The sequence below is a fragment of the Clarias gariepinus genome, chromosome 3 (genome assembly GCF_024256425.1).
Source record: "Clarias gariepinus isolate MV-2021 ecotype Netherlands chromosome 3, CGAR_prim_01v2, whole genome shotgun sequence".
Classification (NCBI taxonomy): Eukaryota; Metazoa; Chordata; class Actinopteri; order Siluriformes; family Clariidae; genus Clarias; species Clarias gariepinus.
Window position 1 is genome coordinate 23446740 of NC_071102.1, and position 24593 is coordinate 23471332.

General features: G+C 38.9%; 4 protein-coding genes across 5 annotated transcripts; 2 read left to right on the plus strand and 2 right to left on the minus strand.

The window, feature by feature from the left end:
- Positions 1 to 1111: 1111 nt before the first annotated feature.
- LOC128519151 (protein naked cuticle homolog 2-like) lies at positions 1112 to 11869 on the plus strand. Of its 2 annotated transcripts, none has more exons than XM_053492756.1 (10): positions 1112 to 1299; positions 1440 to 1466; positions 1554 to 1636; positions 7910 to 7970; positions 8160 to 8251; positions 8878 to 8973; positions 9063 to 9195; positions 9283 to 9349; positions 10379 to 10527; positions 11011 to 11869. In XM_053492756.1, exons 1-10 carry the CDS (start codon positions 1170 to 1172, stop codon positions 11433 to 11435), a joined length of 1263 nt encoding a protein of 420 aa, XP_053348731.1. In that variant the 5' UTR covers positions 1112 to 1169; the 3' UTR covers positions 11436 to 11869. The 2 variants fall into 2 exon arrangements, with proteins under 2 accessions (XP_053348731.1, XP_053348732.1); XM_053492757.1 differs by having other exon boundaries at positions 10400 to 10527.
- A 1473-nt stretch (positions 11870 to 13342) lies between these two features.
- On the plus strand, positions 13343 to 16850 carry lrrc14b (leucine rich repeat containing 14B). Its single transcript, XM_053493094.1, has 3 exons — positions 13343 to 14320; positions 15404 to 15763; positions 15846 to 16850. The coding sequence occupies exons 1-3, from the start codon at positions 13416 to 13418 to the stop codon at positions 16159 to 16161; spliced, it is 1581 nt and encodes a 526-aa protein (XP_053349069.1). The 5' UTR covers positions 13343 to 13415; the 3' UTR covers positions 16162 to 16850.
- A 91-nt stretch (positions 16851 to 16941) lies between these two features.
- Positions 16942 to 18628, minus strand: LOC128519265 (cytochrome b-c1 complex subunit 7). Its single transcript, XM_053492935.1, has 4 exons — positions 18550 to 18628; positions 18163 to 18228; positions 17918 to 18084; positions 16942 to 17119 (listed from the first exon to the last, which is right to left on the minus strand). Exons 1-4 carry the CDS (start codon positions 18566 to 18568, stop codon positions 17042 to 17044), a joined length of 330 nt encoding a protein of 109 aa, XP_053348910.1. The 5' UTR covers positions 18569 to 18628; the 3' UTR covers positions 16942 to 17041.
- Positions 18629 to 19218: 590 nt separating this feature from the next.
- On the minus strand, positions 19219 to 24373 carry mterf3 (mitochondrial transcription termination factor 3). The gene is made up of 8 exons (XM_053491484.1): positions 24272 to 24373; positions 23792 to 24136; positions 22754 to 22906; positions 22474 to 22663; positions 20763 to 20910; positions 20542 to 20613; positions 20282 to 20443; positions 19219 to 19760 (listed from the first exon to the last, which is right to left on the minus strand). Exons 1-8 carry the CDS (start codon positions 24294 to 24296, stop codon positions 19566 to 19568), a joined length of 1290 nt encoding a protein of 429 aa, XP_053347459.1. The 5' UTR covers positions 24297 to 24373; the 3' UTR covers positions 19219 to 19565.
- Positions 24374 to 24593: the final 220 nt, after the last annotated feature.

Here is a 24593-nt window from a genome sequence, read left to right on the forward strand (position 1 = left end):
TGTCTTGCTCCTCATTGATGATCAAGTGATGATGAAATGTGCTGCCTCCTTCATCTTCACCACAGCAGCAACAACAACAGTTGCTTAATGCATCGTTGCTTAATACAGTAGTTGCTTAATACATCGTTCTGACCAAACTCTAGAGATTATAATGTGTGAAAAATCCCAGAAAATCAGCAGTTAAGAAGACAAGCACCAGCAATCGTGTCACAATTCAAAATAATCGTAATTGTTTATGGTTTATGTGAAGATTAGCTGAAGCTGATGATGTTTAGCTGCATGATTTTATGTATTGCACATACATTTAGGACCACTTCTGAATTCCCAGACAAAACACTTAGCAGCAGCTCGCTAGACGGTGTACCAGCACACCCACCATCCTTACTTTCCACCAACTGACAATATTTCCAATATTGTTTTTGTTTGTTTGTTTTATCTCTGTTTTATGTAATGGCAGCACTGTGGCTTACTGGCTGGCCTCCAGGGTCCAGGTTCGATTTCCGTGTATATGTCTGCCTTTTGATGGATTGGGTACCCCACCTCGTGCCCTAAGTCTCCTGGGCTAGGCTTCAACACCTCTTGCCACAAGAGTTTGATGAAAAAAAGTTTAAACTATTTTAATTGTGCAACACTGAATCTGAAAGGCATAAGGATGTTCAAACAAGATAATCCTTCACAAATCACACTACATAAGGGTCTCCAAGGCTGGAGTGAAAAGTCAAATGTACAGTATATTCGGCAGGAAGTGTATTACTTGATTAATTGTAAAAGTTTTTAATAATTTGCCCAGACAGTGTATTTCATGATTAAATGTAAAAATTCTTTTTTTAACAAGCCATATCACTGCCTAGAATTACCAAAAGCAGAAATCTCCACAGCCACACTCCAAACCCTAGTGGAAAGTCCTTTTTTAGTTGGATAAAACTTTAATACTTTAATGTCAGGTGTCAGTAAACCTTTGGTGATGTAGTAGGTAATAAATAAGTTCCAGTTGCTGCTGTGCAACCAATGAGTGAAAAGAGGCGCGTCTATTCAGAGGTGGGGGGAAGTAAAGGGAGGGGGGGCTTTCACAATTTAAGATGTGCGTTTCTGCCTCACAAGGGGGAAAAGTCTCAAGTGGAAGGAACATTCCCACGTAGGAATCCAGAAAAACTTCAGTCTCTTTCTGCATGGTATGGAGAATCCCAAATGCACCCCTGCCACTTGAGTCCTCCTCTGCCAGTCATGGCAAAGAGAATTTTCCTAAAAGGCTAATAAAAGTGTTCAGAAGGAATATGGGGCTTTTGCAATCGAGAAATGGTAAGATGTTTTCTGAGTTTCTTTTTATTTGTGAATAATGGTTACCTAAGATTATATAAATAAATGGCCCTGTAGACTTTATATACAGTAATGCATAGTGTGTATTCTGGCTGTTCACACATCTTTTCTGCTCTTTTAAGCTTGTAAACGCAGGGAAAGTCCAGAAGGTATGTATGCTCTCTGAGATCCGGTAAATTTTTATTTCAGAGTATATTATGGATATTACGTGTTGATGAATAATTTGTAAAACTTAGGTGGCACTTTGGCAACTGGAGCTCATCTCCTGCAGGCAGAGTTGGCTCATCCCCCTGAGTCAGACAGAACCAGGAGCAAGCAGGTAAGAGCAACACACACCCATTCAGGACTTCCCTTTTTAACATGCATGCATTTCTTATTAATCAGTAAGGGGGTTTCATAAAATCTAATAAATTAAGCTGGCTTATTGTATTACATATCTCTCTTGCATGCTTTCTCTCTCTCTCTCTTTCTCTCTCTCTCTCTCTCGCCATATAAAGTGATGGTTATGGGATCATAGTATGTGGAAAAGTAAAAGCACAAATATAGCAAAATATAGTGACATGAACCCTGTGTGTAATCATTTCTAGGCTAGTGTCCTTCTTCAAGCTGTATTTTGGATCCCCTAACCAATATTATTTAACTTTAGAAAATCACACACAAGGCAATGGAAACGTGATATTATCTTATATAATTATATATTATATATTTTTTTATCCCAAAATCTTTTTAAAGCTGAATTTTCAGGAATTGTAAAAAAAAATAGTTTGTTTTCTTTTTTTGTTTGTTTTGTTTTGTTAATTCTGTAAATCTGTTTCTTTAATATCAGCTTCACGTTTCTTTAATATACAGTATTTTGGTTACATTTTATTATATATGATGTAGTATTTCGGCAGCATTGATAAGCAAATGTTTTTGACTCTGAGAAAAAAATGGGCAAAAGTTTCAGGAATTGTAAAATTTACTTTTGTTTGTTTGTTTTGTTTTTGTGAAAATATTTTGACGCGGTTTCTTTAAGTTTCTTCAATTTATATTGGTTACATTGTTTTATATACGATGTAGTATTTCTGCAGCATTGATAATCAAACTTTTTCTCCCTTTCCCCTTTGCTCGTCAGACTGCTGCGAGTCTTTCATAGAAGAATTATATTTAAACATTCTGCAAAACTGCTCTGTAATCCTTTACCATTTTCACCAACAGATAAGACACTTTTCAAAGCAGTTTAAACTCTAAACTTAAAAATCATCACACTCAGAAACTCTATGCACTTTAATGGACTAAGCTCTTTAATGGTGTGTGGAAAGGGTGCTTTTTCCTGTCTCCCCTGCCTCTCATTCCCTCAATTGAGCCTAGACCCTTCATCGCAGTGTAAAATGCATATGGCTGGCAGCCAGAAGAGCAGGGCCCTTGAATGCAGCTCCACCACACATCTGGTACTGGTTTTAAAAACAGAGAGGGGCTGTCCTGGGAAAATAGTGGGAAGTGGTTGGAGGAGGAAGAAGGAGGTGTAGTTAGTGGGAGGGGTGGCATGACAAAGGGTTATGGGAGACCACTTATGAAATGGAGATGTCTGAACTTGGGGAGTTGGGATGTGAGGATGTGGGGTTAGTGAGGATTCCTGCCTCATGCCCCAGCTTATACTCTATACCTGTTGTTGATAAGCGTATTATACATTTGGCAGAGTTGTCCTAGAATGATTGATAGTTAGGCTGAGGTATAGGTGAAGTAAGATTTACAATCCGAACAGCACTAGTCCAAGAATGCAGTTGAAATCCTGGCTTTATTCTTATATATATATATATATATATTATGAATCAGGAGGACCCCTGAAACTTTGCATGAGCTTTGGAACTTTCAGAAGAACTTTTAGAACGTCTTCTAACCAGATATCTTTATCAAATTTGTTGCAATACACCTCTGATCTATTTGTACTCAAATTGGCAGCTGAGTTGCTGGTAAAATAGTAATGTCAGTTCTGTTCATACTGTATATTTTTTACAAACATATGACTTCTTTGGTTTTTCGTGTCTTCTGGAGATGAGATTAGCATGGATGATTTGTGCATTCTCTGGGTCTAATTATAACATTTCCCTTTTGTGTGAATCATAAAGCATGGGACACTTGAAAGGGCCAGTCCACTGCACTCAAAGCATCCAGTGTTTTCTGGAAGAGGCTGTAAGAAACCCTTCTTTCACCCTTTTTTCCGCTCCCAGACGCACTTCAAAGGCTAGGGGGAGGGGAGCGTGTGCCACAGCCACTGAATTAACTGACCCACTGACCCTGTCATGGGACGGGTGGGGGATCCCGGAATCAACTGTAACTTGTTTACTAAAATGCTTTTAAATATAAGCAGCTAATTTCAAGCAGGATGTTGCAGCACGTGATTTCTGCAGAACTAGAAGCAGTTGACCTACTGTGTGTTGTTTCATCGCTTTTTTCAAGTTCTAATGCAGTGTGTAAGGAATTCGGGCAAATTGTTTCATATCGCATCATTCCTCTTAACTTTTCCTACACATTTACCCGTTGGGCCGAGTTTAAAGAAAGGTCTCACTAGGTTAAAAGACTCAATTTTCCAAAAAAGCAGCGAGAGCGTACCTTTTGAGCTTTGTGCAATAAACAAAGAGGTTGTTTCTTTCTTTTATTAAAGAGAAATGAGATATACTGGTTTATGGATTAGTGTCAAAGTTCTTATTCTTGACATGCTGGCGATCCTCTGAAGTCTCCCATCAACACTTCTAAAAAAGTAATGTGAGTCACGCTAAAGTACTGATACTCACTAAACAGAATAACAAAGGCTCCATTCACTACAAAAACCTGTTTGCTTTGACAGACTTGAAGAATACTGGCATGAAAGACAATTCCGTGAATTCTATGTAAAATATGGATATTCAGTAGTAATATGTACTTTTGATGTTCTTTACAAGTCAAAAGCTGAAATTTTACACATCATTAAAGTATTTAGTATTGATAATTTCTCTGCGAGCAGTGACAAAGGAAAAGACACTAATAGTTAGTGCGTGGTCTTCGGGGCAGCTTTATTTATCTGACTTGTTTATCCATTTGCTTGCCTTCAACACATACAGGTTTCACGAGTGATGAAAAAGATGTACACGAGTATAAAAAGATATAAAACCAGCCAGTTCTAAACTTAGCATCAGTATATCCGGACGTCGTAGGTCCTGACCGTATCCTAACCTGCTTTGGCTCGGTGATGATGCAATAAGGGGGTTATTCCCCCACCTCCTCCCCCTCATCATGTAATAAGACTTTAGTCCAGGTGTTTGGTGACAGGAAGTGAACTGAAACAAAGCACGCCACTGTTCCCAGCACTGTGAGTGGGTTCAGAAAGTGCTGTGTGTGTGTGGGTTGTCTCGCGACACCCAGTGTAGGGCAGAAAAAGTCCCCCTCATGCTGGTAACATGAGCACACATGAAAGGGCCGAGAGCAGGCAGAGCGTGGCAGTGACTTGGCTGTGATAATGGGAGAAATCATTGGCGGAAAGGCCAGTAACGCAGTGCACTCGTCAGCAAAGGGCTTTGTTCTCCTGCACATTAGACCTATAGGTTTTATGGTCACACATGGTCTTTGCTACCAGTCTTCATTCCTTATGTTATCCTCATCGGGACAAAGCCTGTCGTTGTTTCTTTGAAGTTTAATTTGATGCAGGTCACACATATGCAGGACAGATGTTTCCTCAGGTACTTACAGTGGAGTTGTTGGTGCAAAACATATGCCATGCACTTTTTTTTTTACTCAGTGCACAGTGGGTGGTAATATTTACTAGGGATGTAAGTGACTTGCTAAGGATTTATTACGCAGGTTGATGTAAAGTCTGGCATTTATCATGAAATGTCTTTTGTTAGAGCCCTAGCTCTGACTATCGTTTCTACTAACATATTCAAAGATCATTTGTTATCTTACACTCATAAATGGGTCTATATATTTTTTTGTCGTCACTGACCTATGCTGTGTTCCTGGCACGTGTTTGTGTCACTTGGGTTTTAAGGGTTAATTAAAAGATGTGCGTAAGGGTTGATATGGTGATGTTTTTGGCATTGTTTAGGAAAATAGTTAAAGCTGGTCTTTCAAGTTTTTTGACATGGGAAAGTCTTCAGGGCAGAGGACTCTCTTTTTGTAGCATGACAATACGCCTTTTTATTAATTCAAGAGAAATTTGGTGGAATGACTTTTAATGACAATAGAGCTGTTAATAGAGCTGTTTCAATGACACTCCACAACATGACATGTAGTTGGATTAAATGTTCATAAAAATGCTAAGCATTGGCGAATTGTTGTAGTATCAAGAGCAGCGATAGAGCAGCATGAAGACACTTCAGGACATGTTGTTATGGGAAGATCATAAATTGGTTAATCACACTGTTGTGCTGTTTAAATACATAGCTACAAGTTTTCTAAATTACAAAAATGCAAATACATTCACAGCATGTAAGCATTATATAATTTATCATTATAAGTTTAATGTAGCATTTTAAAGGAATGGAAAAGTATCACTTATCACTTAACTATCACTAAAGTATTAATAAATCACTTGAAGTTAGAGGATATCTCGTATTTTAAAAAATTACTGTAGTAAACATCTTAATGCCTTTGAACAACAAGAATGAACAAATGCTTGTATACAGTATGTCCTCGACTTACGAATGAAGAGTGTTCATAAGTTGGATTTGTTCTTAAGTCTGACAAAGTAAGTCGTATACACCTTTGACATGAATATACAATATAAAGCATAAAAATTTACTTGGATAAATCTGAGTGCTGCATCTATCCTCTTTCCCCACTCTGCCATCATTTGGCCTAAAACTGTAACCACATGTAAGCCTTAAAACATGCTGACCTTGCTTTCAGCTGACCTTGTGTTTACTGCACTTGAACAGATGCCATTTTGTCTTAGAGCTGTTTTCCACTGTATTGGACTATGAACTCTCGTTGAGGAATTTTCAAAATTAGCATTATTCACCATCGGGACAGCTTTTTACATAATTTTATGTAAAATTTATTTACATAAACCCAAATGTTCATAAGTCGGGAACTTATTGTACTAGAAAGGATTCTGAACTGAAAAATTCTGTCTCTACTTAAATGTATCACCCTGTGCATTGGTGGCTCAGTGGTAGGTTTCTCAAGGTTTGGGTTCAACAACAACAATTTAAATGTATCACCTAAAAATGGAAGATCAGAGTAAAAATCAGCCATTGCTTGTGTCTAAATAGCTTTTTCCTGTAGTGTTTATTTTTACGCTTCAACCAGACTTTTTCCGCTGACAACTCTCCACTGCAGTTCACTGCATCAGAATACTTTTTCTTCTGGTCAGCAACTAAAGTTTAGAAGCAGTCAGTTAAGAAGAACACTACAGATTTTTTATGTTTTACAATGAGAACTTATAAAAAGATTTAAAAATGGAATAATAAAACGTACAATGGCATAGTGGTTAATAAGAGTTAGTAAGCACTGTAGCCCTGCACCTCCAGGGTTGGGGGTTGGCATTTCCAAATTGCTCATAATGTATGTTTGGGTGTGTAAGTGTGTGTGCTTGTGCTCTGTAATGGGTTGGCACCTTGTGCCCTGAGTTTTAATAGAGACGATGGATGGATGGATGGATGGATGGATGGATGGATGGATGGATGGATGGATGAATGGAGTGTTAAGTCAAAAGAATTCCACCAAAATCACGCAACTAACAGAACACATAAAGCACATGTTTCCATGCACGTAAGGGAATCAACAAATATTTTGCAGCTTCATCACAGGATTGTTCTGTGCAGTCTTTGTGTCCCGCAGTTTGTAAGAAAGACCACCCTGTTTTGTGTCTGGTTTGTGGCCAGAGAGGCAGCTTTCATATCTGAGGTGACCCGAGGGGATTTGACTCGTCCTCTGCATTGTTTAGGGGCACATGAAGCAAATGATGACAGAGAGCTTAGTTAAGACGGCAAGCTGTTTTGCACTGTAGGCTGTTTTACTTCCTCTTGCTAACATCAACAGTGCAAAGCGTCTGGAAACAATTGTGCTCGAGACCACAGGAGTGCAAAGAATGAAGTTAACTTTTTCCTTCCCTACGTAGAGGATACATTAGGGGGCTGATTGTAAAAGTAAGACAGATGAAGTGCAGCAAGGTTGTGTGTGTGTGTGTGTGTGTGTATGTGTGTGTGTGTGTGTGTGTCTGTGTCTGTGTGTTGTGTGTGCGTTTCATAGGTCCCAAGAAAAGATTAGGAAAATTCACAGATGTATCATCACTTAAAACAAATAATAATAATAATAATAATAATATGGTTTCATTTTATAGTCCTGTGTTATACAAGAGGCTGTGAGTGTAGAAAGTTATGGAAGATGTGCATGTGTCAAGAAGGATTGTATTTCAGACAAAGTTAAGTTTGTACTTTTTTATAGACACAAACTTGGAACACATATGAAAGAGCTGGCTGAAGAATTGCGCCTTTGACCAAGACATTGATATACTGCAGCTTTACAGATGTGTTGGATCCTCCAGTTCTCTCATCTGCTCACGTCCCTGCCAGGGAGACAGACAGACAGTTATTTTCTTACTCTTCCTCTGACTCCTTTTGTCTTTCCTTTGCAGGATGTGCTTGGCGTAGAGCTACGGGACGACCACTTTTTGGATCATGACTGCCCTCTGGAGGGTAAGTGTAGAAGCCTTGTAGGGAGCTAATGGAGTAACGTCCTTGAGAACCTCTGTGTTAGTGCAAGTTGTAAATCAATTATTTTACTGTTGCCAATGGTGGGGTTCCAGCTATGCTGTTTGAGTCATTTGTACATACAATGTATGTTATTCATCCACTTGAGTATTTTGGCTTTGTTTTTATTTGCAGTAATCCTGCCACCAGAGAGAGCAGCAGAATGCCAAAGCTACAAGCTTTCATCAGATAATGTAGAACGCCTAAGGAGGAATGCAAAAAACGATGTGAGTGAACGTCCTGAAAAGATCATCAGAAGTTCCTATAATCTAGTGATTTAGTGTTATTCCCTTGTACAACATACATCTTTAATCGAAGAAAATCCCAAGAATTTGGAGCACAAGCAAACACCCACCCTCATTCAATGGTGCTGAACATGTTTTTTTTTTTATTTGCCAAGCCCAAGGTCTTTTAGTTTCCTTTTAGTGATGATGAGTAAGTCCAACTAGTAGCTTCTCTGTAGCAGCATAACAGGGTTTGTTTTACAGCACTCATTGGATTGAATAGCACACAGTACAATGGGAAGTTCAAGGAGCTCAGTGCAGATCTAAGAATGAGAAAGATAGGTTTAAACAAATCAGGGATATCTCTGGTGACCATTTCTAAACAACTGCCCAGGTGCAAGGGAACAATGCTAACCACTATGCCAACAAGCTGCCTCCTGTATATTTAAATACATAAAAAATAAATGATATAAAATTAAAATTGTGCATTATACTACTGGGGCTTTCTTCTATTAAAGACGTATTAAAAATGTTGAACGATCGAAAGAGTTAAAAAAATAATAATTGCAAGCCCAATATTGCCATGACATACATGTTTATGATGAGTGTATGCATGTCTTTTGTTACAGGATGTGGAGTGTAATGTACCTGTTTTGGATGAAAATCACCAAGAGTGGGTGTTTACTTTGTATGACTTTGATAACAACGGGAGAGTAACCAAAGAGGTAGTGATTATATTCTGCATGGCTTAAAAAAAAAAAAAAAAAAACACAGTGGCTCAAATTTCATGTGTGTGTGATGTTTTATGCTGTAGGATATGTCCAGCCTGATGCACACCATCTATGAGGTAGTGGAAGCGTCAGTCAGACAATCTGCACTCTGTGACAGCAAAACTCTGCGCGTCAAGCTGAGTGTAACACCCCTAATATCCAGCAGCAACAGAAGGGGTGAGTCTTTCCTCATGTTTATTCAGAAGCATTTTTTAAATGTGTTTGAAGAAAGTATTAATCTTGTGAAACTTTAATCCCTGTTAGAGCAAGACATTGGTCTTCCACAGAACAAGCAGGACCACATGGAGGAGAACCACCCCATTCATTTCAGGTCAGCTCATTCTTTAAAGTGTGAGTTCCAGCTTGAAGAATAACTTTGGAAAGAATGTAAAGACTACTAAGACCTTTCTTTCAAAATAGGAAAAAGATACTTTGTTTCCTCTATAACAGTCTAAACAATGAATTTCTCAATAATGTGACGGCACAGTGGCACAGCAGGAAACATTAATGCCTCACAACTTTGGTTTCCTCAAATCCAGACAATATTATACTAACTCAGTAGGCTGCTCTGACTTTCCCATTTATGTGATTGTGTGTGCATGGTGCATCCTTGCCTCATTTCCAGTGTTCCCAGTATAGACTCTAGTCCACTACAACCCCGACTTGGTTAACTGTTACTGAAGATGAATGTGATGCAATAAATTTTTTCTAAATTCTCCCACTTCTCCAATCCCTCCGCTGGCTTCCCGTATCCGTATCTTCCCGTATCAAAAGACTGATGCTTGCCTACAAAGCTGAAAAACGACCCTGCATCCACTTACCTCTTAGCTCTAATCATACCCTGCACTGTACCAAGTTCCCTCCAAACACTGCATGACTGGTCCGACCCATCATCTCTCAGGGATAGAGAAAGATATGTGTCTAGACTGTTTTCTGCTCTGTGACCTACTGTAGGTGGTGAAGTGAACTTCCACTTGATGGCAATGTTCAAAAGACAACTAAAGACCTGTCTGTTTCTTAGATATTTGGGTTAATTCCCTTCCCAAATAAATAAATAAATAAATAAATCCTTCCCAAGAGTGTTTGACTGATGGTATTTAGTTAGTTACTTAGGAACCCAGTGTAAAGTGTTGACCATGGTCATACAAATAAGAATAAATACAATGGTCACCACTGGCCTCTACAGTCCCTACTTAGACTACAGAGGGCCCTAGATGGATGGATGGAACCCAGAGTAAGGATCCACCCAATGATGGAAACTTCAAAGTACTTTTGTAAGTCTGTCAAATGCCTAAATGTAAATTTGTCCAGCCTGATACAAACTACCATGTTCCCGTGTATTGGATGATATATTTTTTAGACATACTGTTGAACCCCACAGAAGACAAAGCACAGATCCTGCTGTCAGCGCCGAGAAGAAACCTTACCGCATTGACGAGAACACAGAACGCAGAAACCACTATTTAGATCTGGCTGGGATTGAAAACTACACCTCCAAATTTGATGCAGGTATCAGTGTACACAATGAGTTTAATATTATCCAGTTAGGTTAATAGAGATGACTAAAATTTGTAATGTTTGTTTTGAACAATAAAAAGAAAACATTTAGAATGAAACAACGAAGTGATTGTTTTATTTAGCTACGTGATTGAATTACGATAAATCGAACTATTACACAATGTGACACATGAAAAGTTTTATATGGAAGCGGTGAAAATAATAATTTATGGGGGGATTTTTTTCAATTTGTGATATTTTACTCATTTTGGATGCAATTGCACATAGGTCATAAAGAAAATTATATATTTTCCAAATCATCTAGTGAAAATGTAAATAGTTCTCATGCATCAAACACTAACTACATTTGATAGATAACGACATTTCGTGTGTGTTTTATGTATGTACGTATTTGAACAGCGGATCCAACACAATTTGCATGAGATTTAGCGAATTGCCTCCTAATTGGTGCTTGGTGCACCGATCTGATTTCAGACCACACACCCTGTGAGGAGCAGTATCAGGATGGCCCCGCACATGGCTCCCGCTCTGCACATCATCGATGGTCTCAGCTAGATCGTGGCAGTCTGGGGAAGTCCGGTGGCCGTCGCCTCCCCTTCCTCAGGTCTCTGCGGAGCCGCAGCAAATCAAACAGACTTCACGGGCATCACCCAGTCAGCTGGTGCTGTCCTCCTGCTCCACAGCAGCAGCCTCTGTACACTCACAGCAAGCGGCCTCATGCCAGGCCTCGTGATGCAACATCGGCCTCTGTGCCTCATCCAGGACTAGACTTGGATGTACAGCCTGGATCGGGCATTCCTCCTGGTGGCTTCATGCCCGTGGCTCAGAGGCATGAGCACCATCACCTCCACGAGCATCACCATCATCACCATCATCACCATCATTACTATTCCTCGTGACTCCAGCCTCTCAGAAAGAGACACAGGAAGTGAGAATTGCACATACAATCTTTGTTCATTAATTACATCCATGGTCAGCTGTGGAAGAGGAACAGTATTTCTCCTTTTATTTCAATCTAAGAAAGTGAGATAAACTATGCAACATTGGGTGCTATGCATATTTGCTTTTTTTAACTACTAGTAATAAATAACTGTTTCATCACCTTTCTTTATAAGTTCAGTAAAATACTTTCCAGTAGATTCTGCTCATATAAAAAAACCACTTACGGTGATGTATGTACATGTAGATAAAAAAAAAAAAAATGTATTAATGTATGTTTCTCAAAGAGTAGCTGATATGCCCAGAAGACTGATTATAGAAATTTCTATAGAAATAACCACATATATTGTATGTTTGTTTTATACAACCTAATGTATGTTGAAATTGTTATACATTTGCTCATTAAAATATATACAACATTAATCAATAGTTTAACATTCATATAAATTACAGCCTAAAATTTTTTACAGGAATCAGCGGTCATGGGTCGACTCCAGGGTGGGTCAAGGATTGTATTTCCGCCTCGGGCATGTGTGTGTGTGTGTGTGTGTGTGTGTGTGTGGCGTTGGCATAGTCTCCCCATGCAATTTGGGGAGGCAATTTGCTAAAGCTCATGCTAAGTGTTTTGGAAAAGCTGTTTAAATACATTTGATGAGTTTACTTCATGTACTTCGGTTTTCTCCCACAGTCCAAATACATGCTGGTTAGGATTAATTGGCGTTCTCAAATTGCCCTAGATTTCTGTCCTGCTTTATCCAGTATATACAGGGTCACGGGGGGCCTGGATCGCTGGGCACACACACATAATTTACACACTATGGGCAATTTGGGAAACGCCAATTAGCCTAATCTGCAAATACAGGGAGAACATCCAAAGTCCATGCACACAGACCCCAAGATGGGGATCGAACCCGGACCCAGGAGGTGCAAGGGAACAGTGCTAACTACTAGGCCAACGTGCCACCTCATGTATGTTTAAAGAAAAAAAAAGAAATGATATACATTTAAACTTGTGCATTATATTACTGGGTTATAATGCTGGTTAGGATTAATTAGCATTCTTAAATTACCCAAGATGTGTGCCCTGTCCAGGGTGTACCCCACCTCATGCCCTAAGTCCCCAGGGATAGGCTCCAGGCTCCTCGTGGCTCTGTACAGGGTAAGCGGTATAGAAGATGAATGAATAAATGAATAAACACTTAACATGTGGAAAACAGCCCCAGGATTTGTTCCACACAGGCTATTATTAGTTATTAGTTACTGTATATATACTTTATAGTAATTGCAATTGAAGAACAGAATGATCTCTGGACTGGCTATTGGGATCTGAACAATAAAGAACAAATCTTTTTATAATCATTCATCTATATAGGGGACACTGCAAGTGGTTAAATCATAGAACTGACAGTAGACTACGAAAAACTGTATCTGGGTTTTGGTGTATGAAAGAAGTAGGTGTGACAAAGTCTAGAGACGATGACTGCCGGATGTTGAGTAAAACTAAGCAGCTCATTTCTTTATAAAACTGCACAAGTTGTACCCGAGACTATATTTTAAGCAAAAGCTTGTCGCACCAATTACTAACTTTGTTTCATTAATCAGTTTCCTTTGTTTAAACTTTTTTAAAGACATTGTTGCTCTGCAGCAGTTACAGTATTTGCATGTCCCTAAGACTTTTGCACAATACTGTATACTACCTGCATATCTTATCTTAGTAATATGATTAGTGCAAGTCATAGTTTCAAATAGAACTATTGCCTGTGAGTCAGGTTGTGTCTGAGGCCACGAGACAGCTGCTGCTAAAAATAAATCCCTCTCAACTACCACCTCCTCGCTCTCACAGCCTGACACATCTCATGCTCATACACATGCTGGCAAAACGAATAATCTTTTCGCAAGGCTGACACATTTCAGAAGAACAAACGAGTTGCAAAAACAGCATGAAAAGCTTGAAATTCTTGGCAGCAGAGGGTTTCGTTCGAAGTGGCCCGTGTGCCAGTAGGAATCTGAGTTGCTTGTCTTATAACCTTTACCCAATCTTGTTTAAAGCCAGCTACCTGCTTGAAGAGGCGGATGTGCTGCGTAACTTGGTCAAGACGTGGCCCCTCACTGAGCTCAACCTGCGGAGATTGCTGGGAAAAACTCCAGACTGCAAGATAGATCTCACCTCACGCACCTGCTGTCTCTGTCTCAAAGCCCTGCTTATGGGATTGAAGGACTATGTTCTTTGTGAACCAACCACATATGCCAAAGTCCTGCGAGTGGTGGATCTGACCGTGTTGCAGGATATCGAGCACCAGGCCTGCCCATGCAGAAGCTCGCTGGGCCGCTGGGCTCGCACCGAACTGCTCACACGTATGTGCTATGAGACCATGGTGGCCATGCAGGGAGACGAAGCAGCAGCAGCAGCCTGGGACGTGGAGGTGGATGTCCGGCTCAATGCCTTTGTGACAGGAAGAAACTATGAAATGGTCTTGCAGGCTCTATTGTTGCTCAGGCACTGTCCGTTGAAGCTGCGCTGTGTGGGTTTGCGTGCGGACTCACTTCCTCTAAAGAGCCTCTTTTATTTGCTGCGTCTGGTCAACACTGAAGGCCTGCAGAAGTTGGAGGTGGTGCATAACGTACATTTGGAGGCTCCACATCTGGAGGTGATGATGTCACAGCTTCGCTTTCCCCAGCTGCGCTCGCTCACCTTACCGGCGCAGGCGCTGGATGTACGCAGGCTGACTCGGGGCGATGAGGACCTCCTTGTGACGCTGGGAGAGCTGATGAGTAAGATGACAGAGCTAAGAGAACTCTACCTGGGCTTCTCAACTGTTACAGGACAACTGAGACGACTGCTCAGGTGAGGAGGTTAATGACATCACTATCTCACAGCTCTAGGTCACCAGGTTCAATCCTGAGTAGAGGGTATCATCAGAGTGGGTGGTTTCTCTTGCCAGGGGCTGGATTTTCCATGCTTAATTGTTCCAATGTGTGTGAGCATTTAAATGTGTGTAAATGGGGACCTGGCGGCATGGTGGCTTATTGGTTAGCACTGTCGCCTTGCACCTCCAGATCCTGGGTTTAATTCCCGCATTGGGACTGTGCTTGCTGCGTTTCCTCCGGGAAGTCCGGTTTCCTCCCACAGTCCAAAGATATCCACAGTCCCTAAAGAGGTTCGTTGATGGATGGAGTGATGGATCTGGATCATTCCTAAATATTTTTTTCTCAGATATTATGCTTCATAGAGGAGAAACGATACATGACAATATGATAGAGATGTAGCTATCTTCAGATCTGAGAACATGTCGGGCGCCATTAATGTGATTCAGTGGCCACGACTTAACTAAGGCTTAGGAACAAAATAGTACAGTATGATGCATGGCCACAACCTAATAACACATGGAGACAAGATAGTTAAACACATGGCCATGAGGTACTGCGTTGTGGCCACAACTTAATGTGTGAAGATGAGAATCATAACTTAATAACCTCAACAACCTAGCATTTAGCCTCTTGTAAACTACAAACAAATTTAAATTGATTTTGCTAAAAATTGTTAGTATACAAAAATTGTTAGTATGGTGACACAAAACAAACTCCGAAACAACAATCATGATCTCACATCCTGGACTTGATCTCATTATCACACATTCTTAAGTCATGACCACAACATAGTATCTTGTTCCCACACCTTAGATCACAACTTACCAAGGCGTGGGAACGATGTAGGTGATATATAGGGAGAACAAATTACTATAGCAAAAGTCCCAGCAAAAGTCTCCAACGTTAATATACAAGAGAGGTTTGATAAAAAAGAAAAAAAGTTGCAAAGTAAACTGAAGGTCCTAATCTGGGTATGTTATCTGCCAGAAACATGGTTTGTTGGGTATTTACTGTATTGTGACATAATGTTATACACGTGACCTATCTGTATCCTGTCTAGTCCTCTGCACACCCCACTGCAGTGTATAGAACTGGCTAACTGTTGCCTTAGCCCTGTGGACATGGCATATCTGGCCAACAGCCTGCACAGCGAGTTTCTGGTAAAACTGGACCTGAGTGGCCACGTGGTAGCCGATCTATTCCCGAACACCTTCCGTAAACTGTTGCATCGCTGCTCAACTACGCTCAGCAGTCTGAGTTTGGAGGAGTGCGGTCTGTCGGATGACCACCTGGACCTCCTCATTCATGCACTGGAACCTTGTAATGCCATGCAAGAGCTTAAGATTCTGGGCAACCCGCTGAGCACAGCAGCCCTGCGGCAGCTTTTTAACATGCTGGCACAAGGCTATCCAGCGCTACGGTAAGGACATCTTTAAAAGAAAACTTAATGTGTTGAAGATGTATAATTAAGTATATGTTTTATTAAACATGCCTTTTGCTAGTTATATAGAGCTGCCAGTGCCGCGTGACTGCTACTCTGAAGATGTAACCTACCCACTGGATGATTCCACGCTGCTGAGTTACGATCAAGTGAAGTTCGACCAAGCAAGAAGCGAACTGGTGGCCATCCTGGAACGAGCTGGGAAAGAACAAATAGAAGTATGCACACCACTGCTTGGGGTCTATGATCCCGACATCCACGAGACAAGCAACGAACTAGGGATTTCTATGTTGCAGTCCTTTAATACGGTCGTAGGGAACTTTATACACACTGTAACGAGCGTGAATGAACGGAGGGAACATAGTCTAAATGAGTGAAACCAAGGAACAGGGAAATTTTTTGTCCTATCAAAATATAAAATACTAATTGGACTTTTAATAGGAGTCCATGGTGAAGAACATGGCCGGAATTGTGCAATATAGAATTAGATTTAGATCATTCTTATGTTGTTCATTCTCATGCAGTGTAAATGTTTCAAAATAATTTTTCATCCCCAAGTTCTTATAATCACTCACACAGACAGGGGTGTCAACGTTGCAAACCATAAAATATACAGGCTAAGAGAAATAAAAAGTACTAAGCTTCATCACTGTAACACTGTAAAAGTTATTCACGCATCTTTGACATTCAGTGTTTTTACCCTGTTTGAGTCTTTAGAAACAGAAAAAACATGTCTTCTGCATCAATGAAGGTTCAGAAGTTGGCTTTTAAACTTTCAACAAATCGTTAACACTGTTCCAATACCAGTTTAACTGCTACTCTGAAGCCGGAAAGGTTCCCAGCAACTGTGTTGCAGTGGTTTATTTTTGAATGTAACATGTAGCTCACATTAATTCTTAAGTGATGTATAATTAGTTCCATCCATAACTGTAAGGAAAAAATGGCATTTTGTAGAGCCTTTGGTCATATGTAAATGCTGGGATTTAAAAGCATTATATATTGTTATGGTTATAGTATAATATATACTTTAGATTTTACATAACCACAAACTTCCTTTTTTTGTGTGTGTGGGCCAAGATTTTAAAGATCTTTAAATAAATCTTTAATATAACTCACTTTCTGCTTTTGATTTAAAAGAATAAGACATGAGGAAAAGCTTGACAGAAACCAAATTTAATAAGTACACAGACATCACACTTGATAGTCTTTATATTAAATACAAGAGAGCAGCCGCCACCTCAAACCTTCCCCTTAACTCTATTTCTTCTGCCACTCTTCCCTTTCTGTTCTTTCACGAATGACCTCCTTCAAGTAGGGCTCAAGGTAGGGCACATCCTACAGAACAAACAAACAAGCAGCAATTTTCAACCAAGAAATGTTCCTTCAATTAGTAAATTTTAATCAAAAAAGTCTAAGACATTTGATTAACCAAATACATTTTTCCCCTGAAGAATCAGCTGAATTAATTTTTTTTCTGACTTTTTAGCTACTTTATATGGTGCCTCTAAAAGGATTTCAGTGGAGGGAAAAAATGGCTAGATAAAAAGAAATATATATATAAATGGGAAAAACAATTCTGTTTGAAAAATTGGGACATAAGGGGAAAAAACAAAACATGTGACTCAGATTTCCAGGTCCAGCACCAAAACACAGAACACAAAGGGCAAGTAAGTGCATTTTAGCCATTGTTGTGATCAACCAACGTTAGTGCTGTGAAGTGTATGCTATGAACGGGGACCTAGAGACACTTACAGGAATATCACAAGAAACCATACTGTTTATAAAGGTACGCTTACAATACATTTTATTACAAATTATAAGCACAAAGGTTAGTCTACGCTTCGCATGGTACTTGACAATGGCTAAAATGCCCGCTAAAAATGACGTACTTGCCCTTTCTGTATTTTGGTACTGGAAGACTGACCCGGAAGTATAAGTTACATGGTTTTTTTTTTCTCCCATTTCCTTACTTTTTCTTTAACAGAATTTTTTCCACCCACTTTATCAGATTCCCCCCGCCCATGTCCCTGGGGCTCTTAGGTGCTCCATAATTTTGTAAACAGTATACAATAACAACAATAATGATAATAATAAGGTAAAATATAAGTCAAATGTGGCGCTCTAACTTCTCACCTCCTCAAATTTTGTCCATTGAGTCTTGGGAAGAAGCTGATGCTTCAAGGACAGATCGAGCGCCCTCTTTATGCGGAACATCCGATCGTTGTAGACTGGCTCTGGAAGCCGGCGAATGGCCTCCTTCACGTCTGCATTCTCATGGATCGTGTCATCTCGCATCAGCCCTGAAGGACATGGAACAATTAGACAGGGGTCATGACCCGGGCAAAATGTACACTTTGTGAGATACACACAATACTCACCAAGCTTGTTGAACCCAGCTGCATTATAATACCACTTCCTGACACCCAAAAACAGCCTGCCAGTCGCTAGAATATTAGAACATGTCGTTTCACTGAACATTTCATCACCACACAACCCAGCACTACACAGGCAGCTCGGTCTCGGTACTGAGCGCGGCTTTAGCATGTTTACGACTGTGATTTAGCATGTTAGCAAGTTTAGCTAAGGGACACTGAGGCTAGAGGACACCGAAGTGCATCATCAAACGAGCAACAAAAGCACCAAATAAACCACAACACAAACCAAGCAGAATGACTCCAGCGTGTACAGGAATTCATGACACAAATTACGTGAAATTATTTTGACTGACATTCCTCAAAAACGCTGCAGGTTTAACAGTTCATTACCTGGTGCCTTCGACGCCATTTTTTTCGGTCTGAGGGACAGCAGCAAAGGATTGTGGGTAATGTGACGCCAGAGCCTGCGACAGGTTTACGCAATCGCGGCGCGACAAAGGCTTTTTTGTAATGCAATTTAAAAAAAATCAAGATCTTTTTTTTTTTATAAAATAAGTCAACATGCTTTGTTATCATTTTTTGTTTAAGTAGTGTGATGCCTTTCTTTTGATCCATCTTTACTCAAACTTATTGATGCTATTATAAATGTACATTTTGTTTTAATTTTGTTCATTTAAAAAATTGTATTAATGTTAAAAAAGTCAACATGCCAAAAAAAAAAAAATTATCCGTCAGCACTGCGTCATAAAAATATTTCTGTAACAACCTTTAAAGACAGCACTAGCTGCTTTATAAAATAGTTATTTGTTTGTTTTTTTGTACCCCCATGAACGTTTTAAAAAAATTAAAAAAAAAAGCATTACGCTAGGGTGACGTCTGAGTAGCACACTAAGGCAGCACTAGTTAATTAATACATTTCTGAGAGAGAGAGAGAGAGAGAGAGAGAGATATCAGGACTTTACAGCTGTCATGGCTTAAGTGATAATGGGAAAATTGACATACTATAAATAGAGCAATATTCTCTATACTTCTGTATATCTATATTATCTTTATTAAATCAATAAATTGATACAGCATGCAAAAATATAAAGACTTATAAAAGCCCAGTTCGTACATTTTCTTTCCCCTGTAAACAAAGTCATGCTGATGACCCAACCTGCTGCCTTTCACAGATATGCAATTTTCATTTGTGAATTTATTGTAAGTTTCATTCATTTTCTACATAAATACATGAACTGACATTATTTATAAATATGGGTGCAAATTCAGAAGTTTAGAAATTATGTATTCAAATGTACATAGTACGTTTCTGTACATGTAATTACAAAAATGACAACTAAAACCTTGTTTCTTTGGATTATTAATACTAAACATTCAAAATAATTTAGACACCAAAGCCATTTATGTTACATCGTTTTTTGGAATCGTTCAAAATCTTCCAGAGAGGCTAACGCCACTTTAGTGCAGAAGGTGTCATCAGGCAGGGCCACCAGCCGCTCCAGAGAGATGTAGTTTGGATGAGCTGGGTCATAATGAGCACGGCCTAAGTACTGAAGAAAAAGATGTCGTTCTCGTATACGGAGAAATTTTGCATTCAGGACCTGATGAGAACCAGAAGATAAGTCATGCGATTTAATGCTGCATGTTGAATTAATTATAGCTAAATAGTAAAAACATAACTTTATGAAATGTCGTTTGAGATATACAGTCATGTGTAAAGAAGAATGGACTGCAAAAATGTAAGAGACTCAGTCATAGTCAAAGTCAAACAGGGAACAATTACTTTAAAGTTATTGCTGCTAAAAGTGGATCTACAAGCTATTAAAAATCAATTTAATTTGTACTTACTATTGCCTGCGGGTTTTATTCAGTTTGATTTAAAAAAAAATTAATGCAATGGCACAGTGATAAAACATTATATATGATGATCTGATTATAGCTATGATCAGATTATTTGTATTGTGTTTTTTCACACAAAAACACCCATAGAATTCAATTTAACACACAATATATAATTATCAAAAAGAACCAAAAACTTATTTTGGGTCATATTGTTTAGTTAGTAAATAACATCTCTTTCATTTCTTCAAACTGTTAGTTTTATAAGTAAATATATAAATACCTGTGGGAACGTTGTAATGAGAGCATGTGGAATACCCATAGTGTTGTGGACAAAGTCAAATGTATGTGTCAATTTTCGTTTATTAGCTGTTAGCACTTTTGGAACTACAGTGACGATGTGCTGGATTTCATTTCTGTGAAACCCAAACTCCAGTTCACAAACCTGGGTAAAAAAACAGAACAGAAAACATCTAAATAAAAGCCCAAATTATTTAAGTTAAATTAATGTCTCCGATATTTTCTATAAGCAAAGCACTGTACCCTTAGGTTTTCCTTTACAGGCTCCAAACTGCCACACAGTAACCTAGGTAGACGCGTCACAACATCTCGGGTCTGAAAATACAAAAGAAACATTTACATGCACATATAAAATACAGCTTTTATTTTCAAAGTCAAAACTAAAAAAATTAAAGTTTGTGTGATAGATGTTTCAGTATTTTTTACTATTATTTTTGTTTTTGCAAAACAAAAACAGTCCTTACCTTGTGAGCACTGAGGCCCAGCTGCTGCTGGAAAAATCCCAGACGGTTGTCCAACCTTTTCACACTGAAGTTCAGTAAATATGGAGCTTTGCTCACCATCACAGCAACAGCCTCTGAACTGAATTTCTTTGACTTTAAATATGAAACCCTTTAACAGAAGAAGTAAAGTCACTGATAGGTCATGGAAAATTTGTTTCAGTTTTCAACCTATGTAATAAATAGGCATCAAACCAACAGGACCTTATATGAAATAATTGTATCACAATACCATTCTACTAAGCAAAAATATAAAAAATAAGCTCCATTAATAAGCTGTTACCAACAGTTTAGGACTGGATGTGAAATGACGTGTCTCTAAAACTTGGTAGTATTACTGACAGTCTCAGCTTAGTCAGCCTGTCTCTGTTATTACATAATTTTTTTAAAAAGGTATCAGCAGAAACTAGTGCCTTGTTCGGTTCTTCAGTATAATCAAATCACTATACTTATGCATTGTTTTTTATTATACTTGGCTTTAATCTTTTACAAAGTATTTGTGGAAATTAAAACTATAACCTACTTGAATACAAAACAGTAAATAGTAGTGCTTTACATATTGTCTGCTAGAGAGAGCTGCTTATTGTCTAAAATACCCCACCACCTTTTAGAAATCAAATTAGTGAGAAGGTGTTTATTAATTTTCTATACCTGCGGCACTGACAGTAGTGTCAGTCATAATGTAAACCATAAAACAAGTAAAATAATAAAACAAATGAAAGCTCTCTTCCTGGTATATAATTGTTTCTATAGTAACAACTTGAATAGCCGGAGGATAAGCTTAATAATAATAATAATAATAATAATAATAATAATAAACTTTATTATTATTATTATTATTATTATTAACTTAAAATATTGTTTCTAAGTGATAACAGGACCTTTTTAAACTACCATTCTGCAGGATGCTCCATAAAATAAAATGTAACAGTAATGATTTAAGTAATTGTAAATATAGTTGCAAGCAACAATGAGTGGGTCACAATGTGTTAACATTTGTGATGTGTCCGTGTGTAGAATAGGCCTATGCAGTTACCACTTTTCAGCGCAAGTTTAAGACATTATCACGGCTGACCCATTTGAAATGAAAAAATCCCTCTACAATTTTGCATCCTCATTTTCTTTAGATTCCCTAAATCCCTAAATTCCCTGGGAGGAGCATATCAAAATCCAACGGGTGCATTTTTACGAATGACCCAAAATAACTGACCTCCAGTTGATGAGTTTTTGAGCATGTTAAGACCCCCAAAAAGCCCAAAAAGGTGGGGGTACAAAGAATCCTTAGAAAAGCAAGAGGGTCCTGTGCACCCTATATAACTTGGGCCCTAATAAGTAAATAAAGTAGGACAGGTAGCACATGTTGGTTATAAAATTATAAACCAAATTTTGGGCGGTAATACACAGCATCAGTGATTATTTTCCCATATATTTTCGCAAGTGTTAAGGAATCCATTGTGTTTTATCTCTTACGTTTCTTAATGTTTTTTTTAGCAATAGATTTTACTTTCTTAAAGTTAATTCAAACATTTACATTGTTCAGCATTACTTCTGCCATGCTTACAAAAGTGGCACAGGATCAACAGAACATACAAATGAATCATAATTTACAAAAATCAACGATCATGCATTATGGCTAGAATAATTGAGGCATGACAAACATGTGATCAGCTCTGACCTGGTTTGGAGATTTTCCAAGCTCTCAGTCAGAAGAAAGGGATTCTTAGTGAGCATCGGTCCCAGCTGAACGTCCTGAACCCCAAGATCTTTTAAGAAAAAAAGCAGAGGTACCACATCCTTTTGGAAGTCCAGTCTCACCAGCATAGAGCCCACATTAGGTCGCTCCTCTAGTTTTGACAGATTAACCCCTAAAAAAATAAAAATAAAAATAAAAAAACACACTCATTAAATGTGAGCTCACATCTGCCAAATAAATGGGAATGGCAGGAGAAGCATACCCAAGTGAACCAGGTTTTTTAAGGTCTCTGACGTCTCCACATAATCTCTGAGTGTGATGCTGGTGGGAGGAAGATTAGGAGGCACAAAGATCTGTACGGCATCTTCATCGCTGATTTCTTTAAACGGAGACGGACAGGACAGTGCATCCAAATCTGTGCAGCAGACAAGATTAAAGATTAAGAAGTCAACAATACATAGTTTATTAAGTTATGCTTTGTATCTGCGCACGCTACAAGCACATGCTATCGATTTTTATTAATGCTTGTTAATTTACGGCTGCCGATTTTTCTTTCATATGCTGTAGCTGAAATATTGTGGTAATTAATATTTGCAAACCTTTATTCAATATTAGAAAAATCTATTTTTGAGAATAAAGTAGTAATTAAAGGGTCACATGGTTTTATTTACACTTGCTACAAGGTGTAGCTCAGTGGTTACGACGTTGGACTACTGATCGGTAGGTCCCAGATTCAAATCCTACCACCAACAAGTTGCCATTGATGGGGCCTTAAGCAAGGCCCTTAAAGCTCAACTGCTTAGATGTACTGTATAATGAGAAAAATAAATGTCAGTGGCTCTGGATAAGGACGTCTACGAAATGGTATTAATCTAATGTAAATCTAAATGTGTGTGCAAACCGTCCTGGTGTGATCTAAAGCCTCCTGGGATAGGCTCCAGGCCCCCAGCGATGCTGTATACATGTTAATAGGGGTAATGGTAGCTCAAACAGTTATGGCTCTGGGTTACTGATTGGAAGGTTGATGGTTCGAGGCCCAGACCTTAAGCAAGAGCTTTAACCCTATCTGCTCCAGAGGCACTGTATCCTGGCTGCGACCCCAGCTTCCTAACTGGGATGCGCGAAAAAAAATAATTATTTAACTGTGCTTTAAAGTACATGTGACAAATAATTGAATCTTATAGCAGATGAACGAATGAATGTAGGAAATTGGAAATTAATGAAAACATCACTAGTGCTCTTGGACTTATGGACCTGAGTGTGAGAAAATGAAATAAAAGCAGAATAAAGAGCTACATACTGATAGAGATGTGTTCTCCAGGAACTGGTCCTGCTCCACTGGAAACCTGATGAAGTTCAGAGATCTTTATTGGCACTAAACCATGTTCTGGGTTTTTCTCCTCTGTGCTGCTGAGTGTTGAGTCTCTGCTGCTCTGATGGCTGAAGTTCCGGATCCTGTATGATCTCCACATGTCCATATAGTCCTGTGAGATGCTGCGAGGAAGCATAGCTGTCGGGATGGAAGTCGGGCTTTTGTGGAGAGTGAAGAGTTTAGCAGCCGTGTCAACATGCTGGGCTTTGACACACAACAGTCTCGACTGCAAATACATAACACACCTTCCACAAAGATACATGACTGAGGTACCTAAGAAGGAGAAATCAAAATAAATAAAAGTATAAGTGACACTTAAAGGAAAGTACAGTAATGACTTTTTATTTATCTCCGAGCCAAGTTGTTCAGCGCTTTCCTGAAAATAACACTAGGTTACAGCTTTCAAACCTGAATAAAGTGAAGCCGTTTTCATTTAAATCCCCACAACAACAAAAAATAATTATTAGCTCCTAAGCTAACTACAACTTGTACTTCCGCGCATGCGGGTGACTTTTCTTCTGCTGTGCCGAGTTTTTTAACACAGACCCCAATCACTAAACACTGCCCTCTAGCGGACTTGACTTAGAACACCTCCGTTGCAGTAGATGGGTCATTCTACAAAAAAGGTGGAATTTGGGTGATATCTTCTTTTACACCTAGAACTTCTTTTATAGCAATAGCTTACCTATGAAAGTAGAGTTTAAAGCATTTTTTATATACACAAATGACA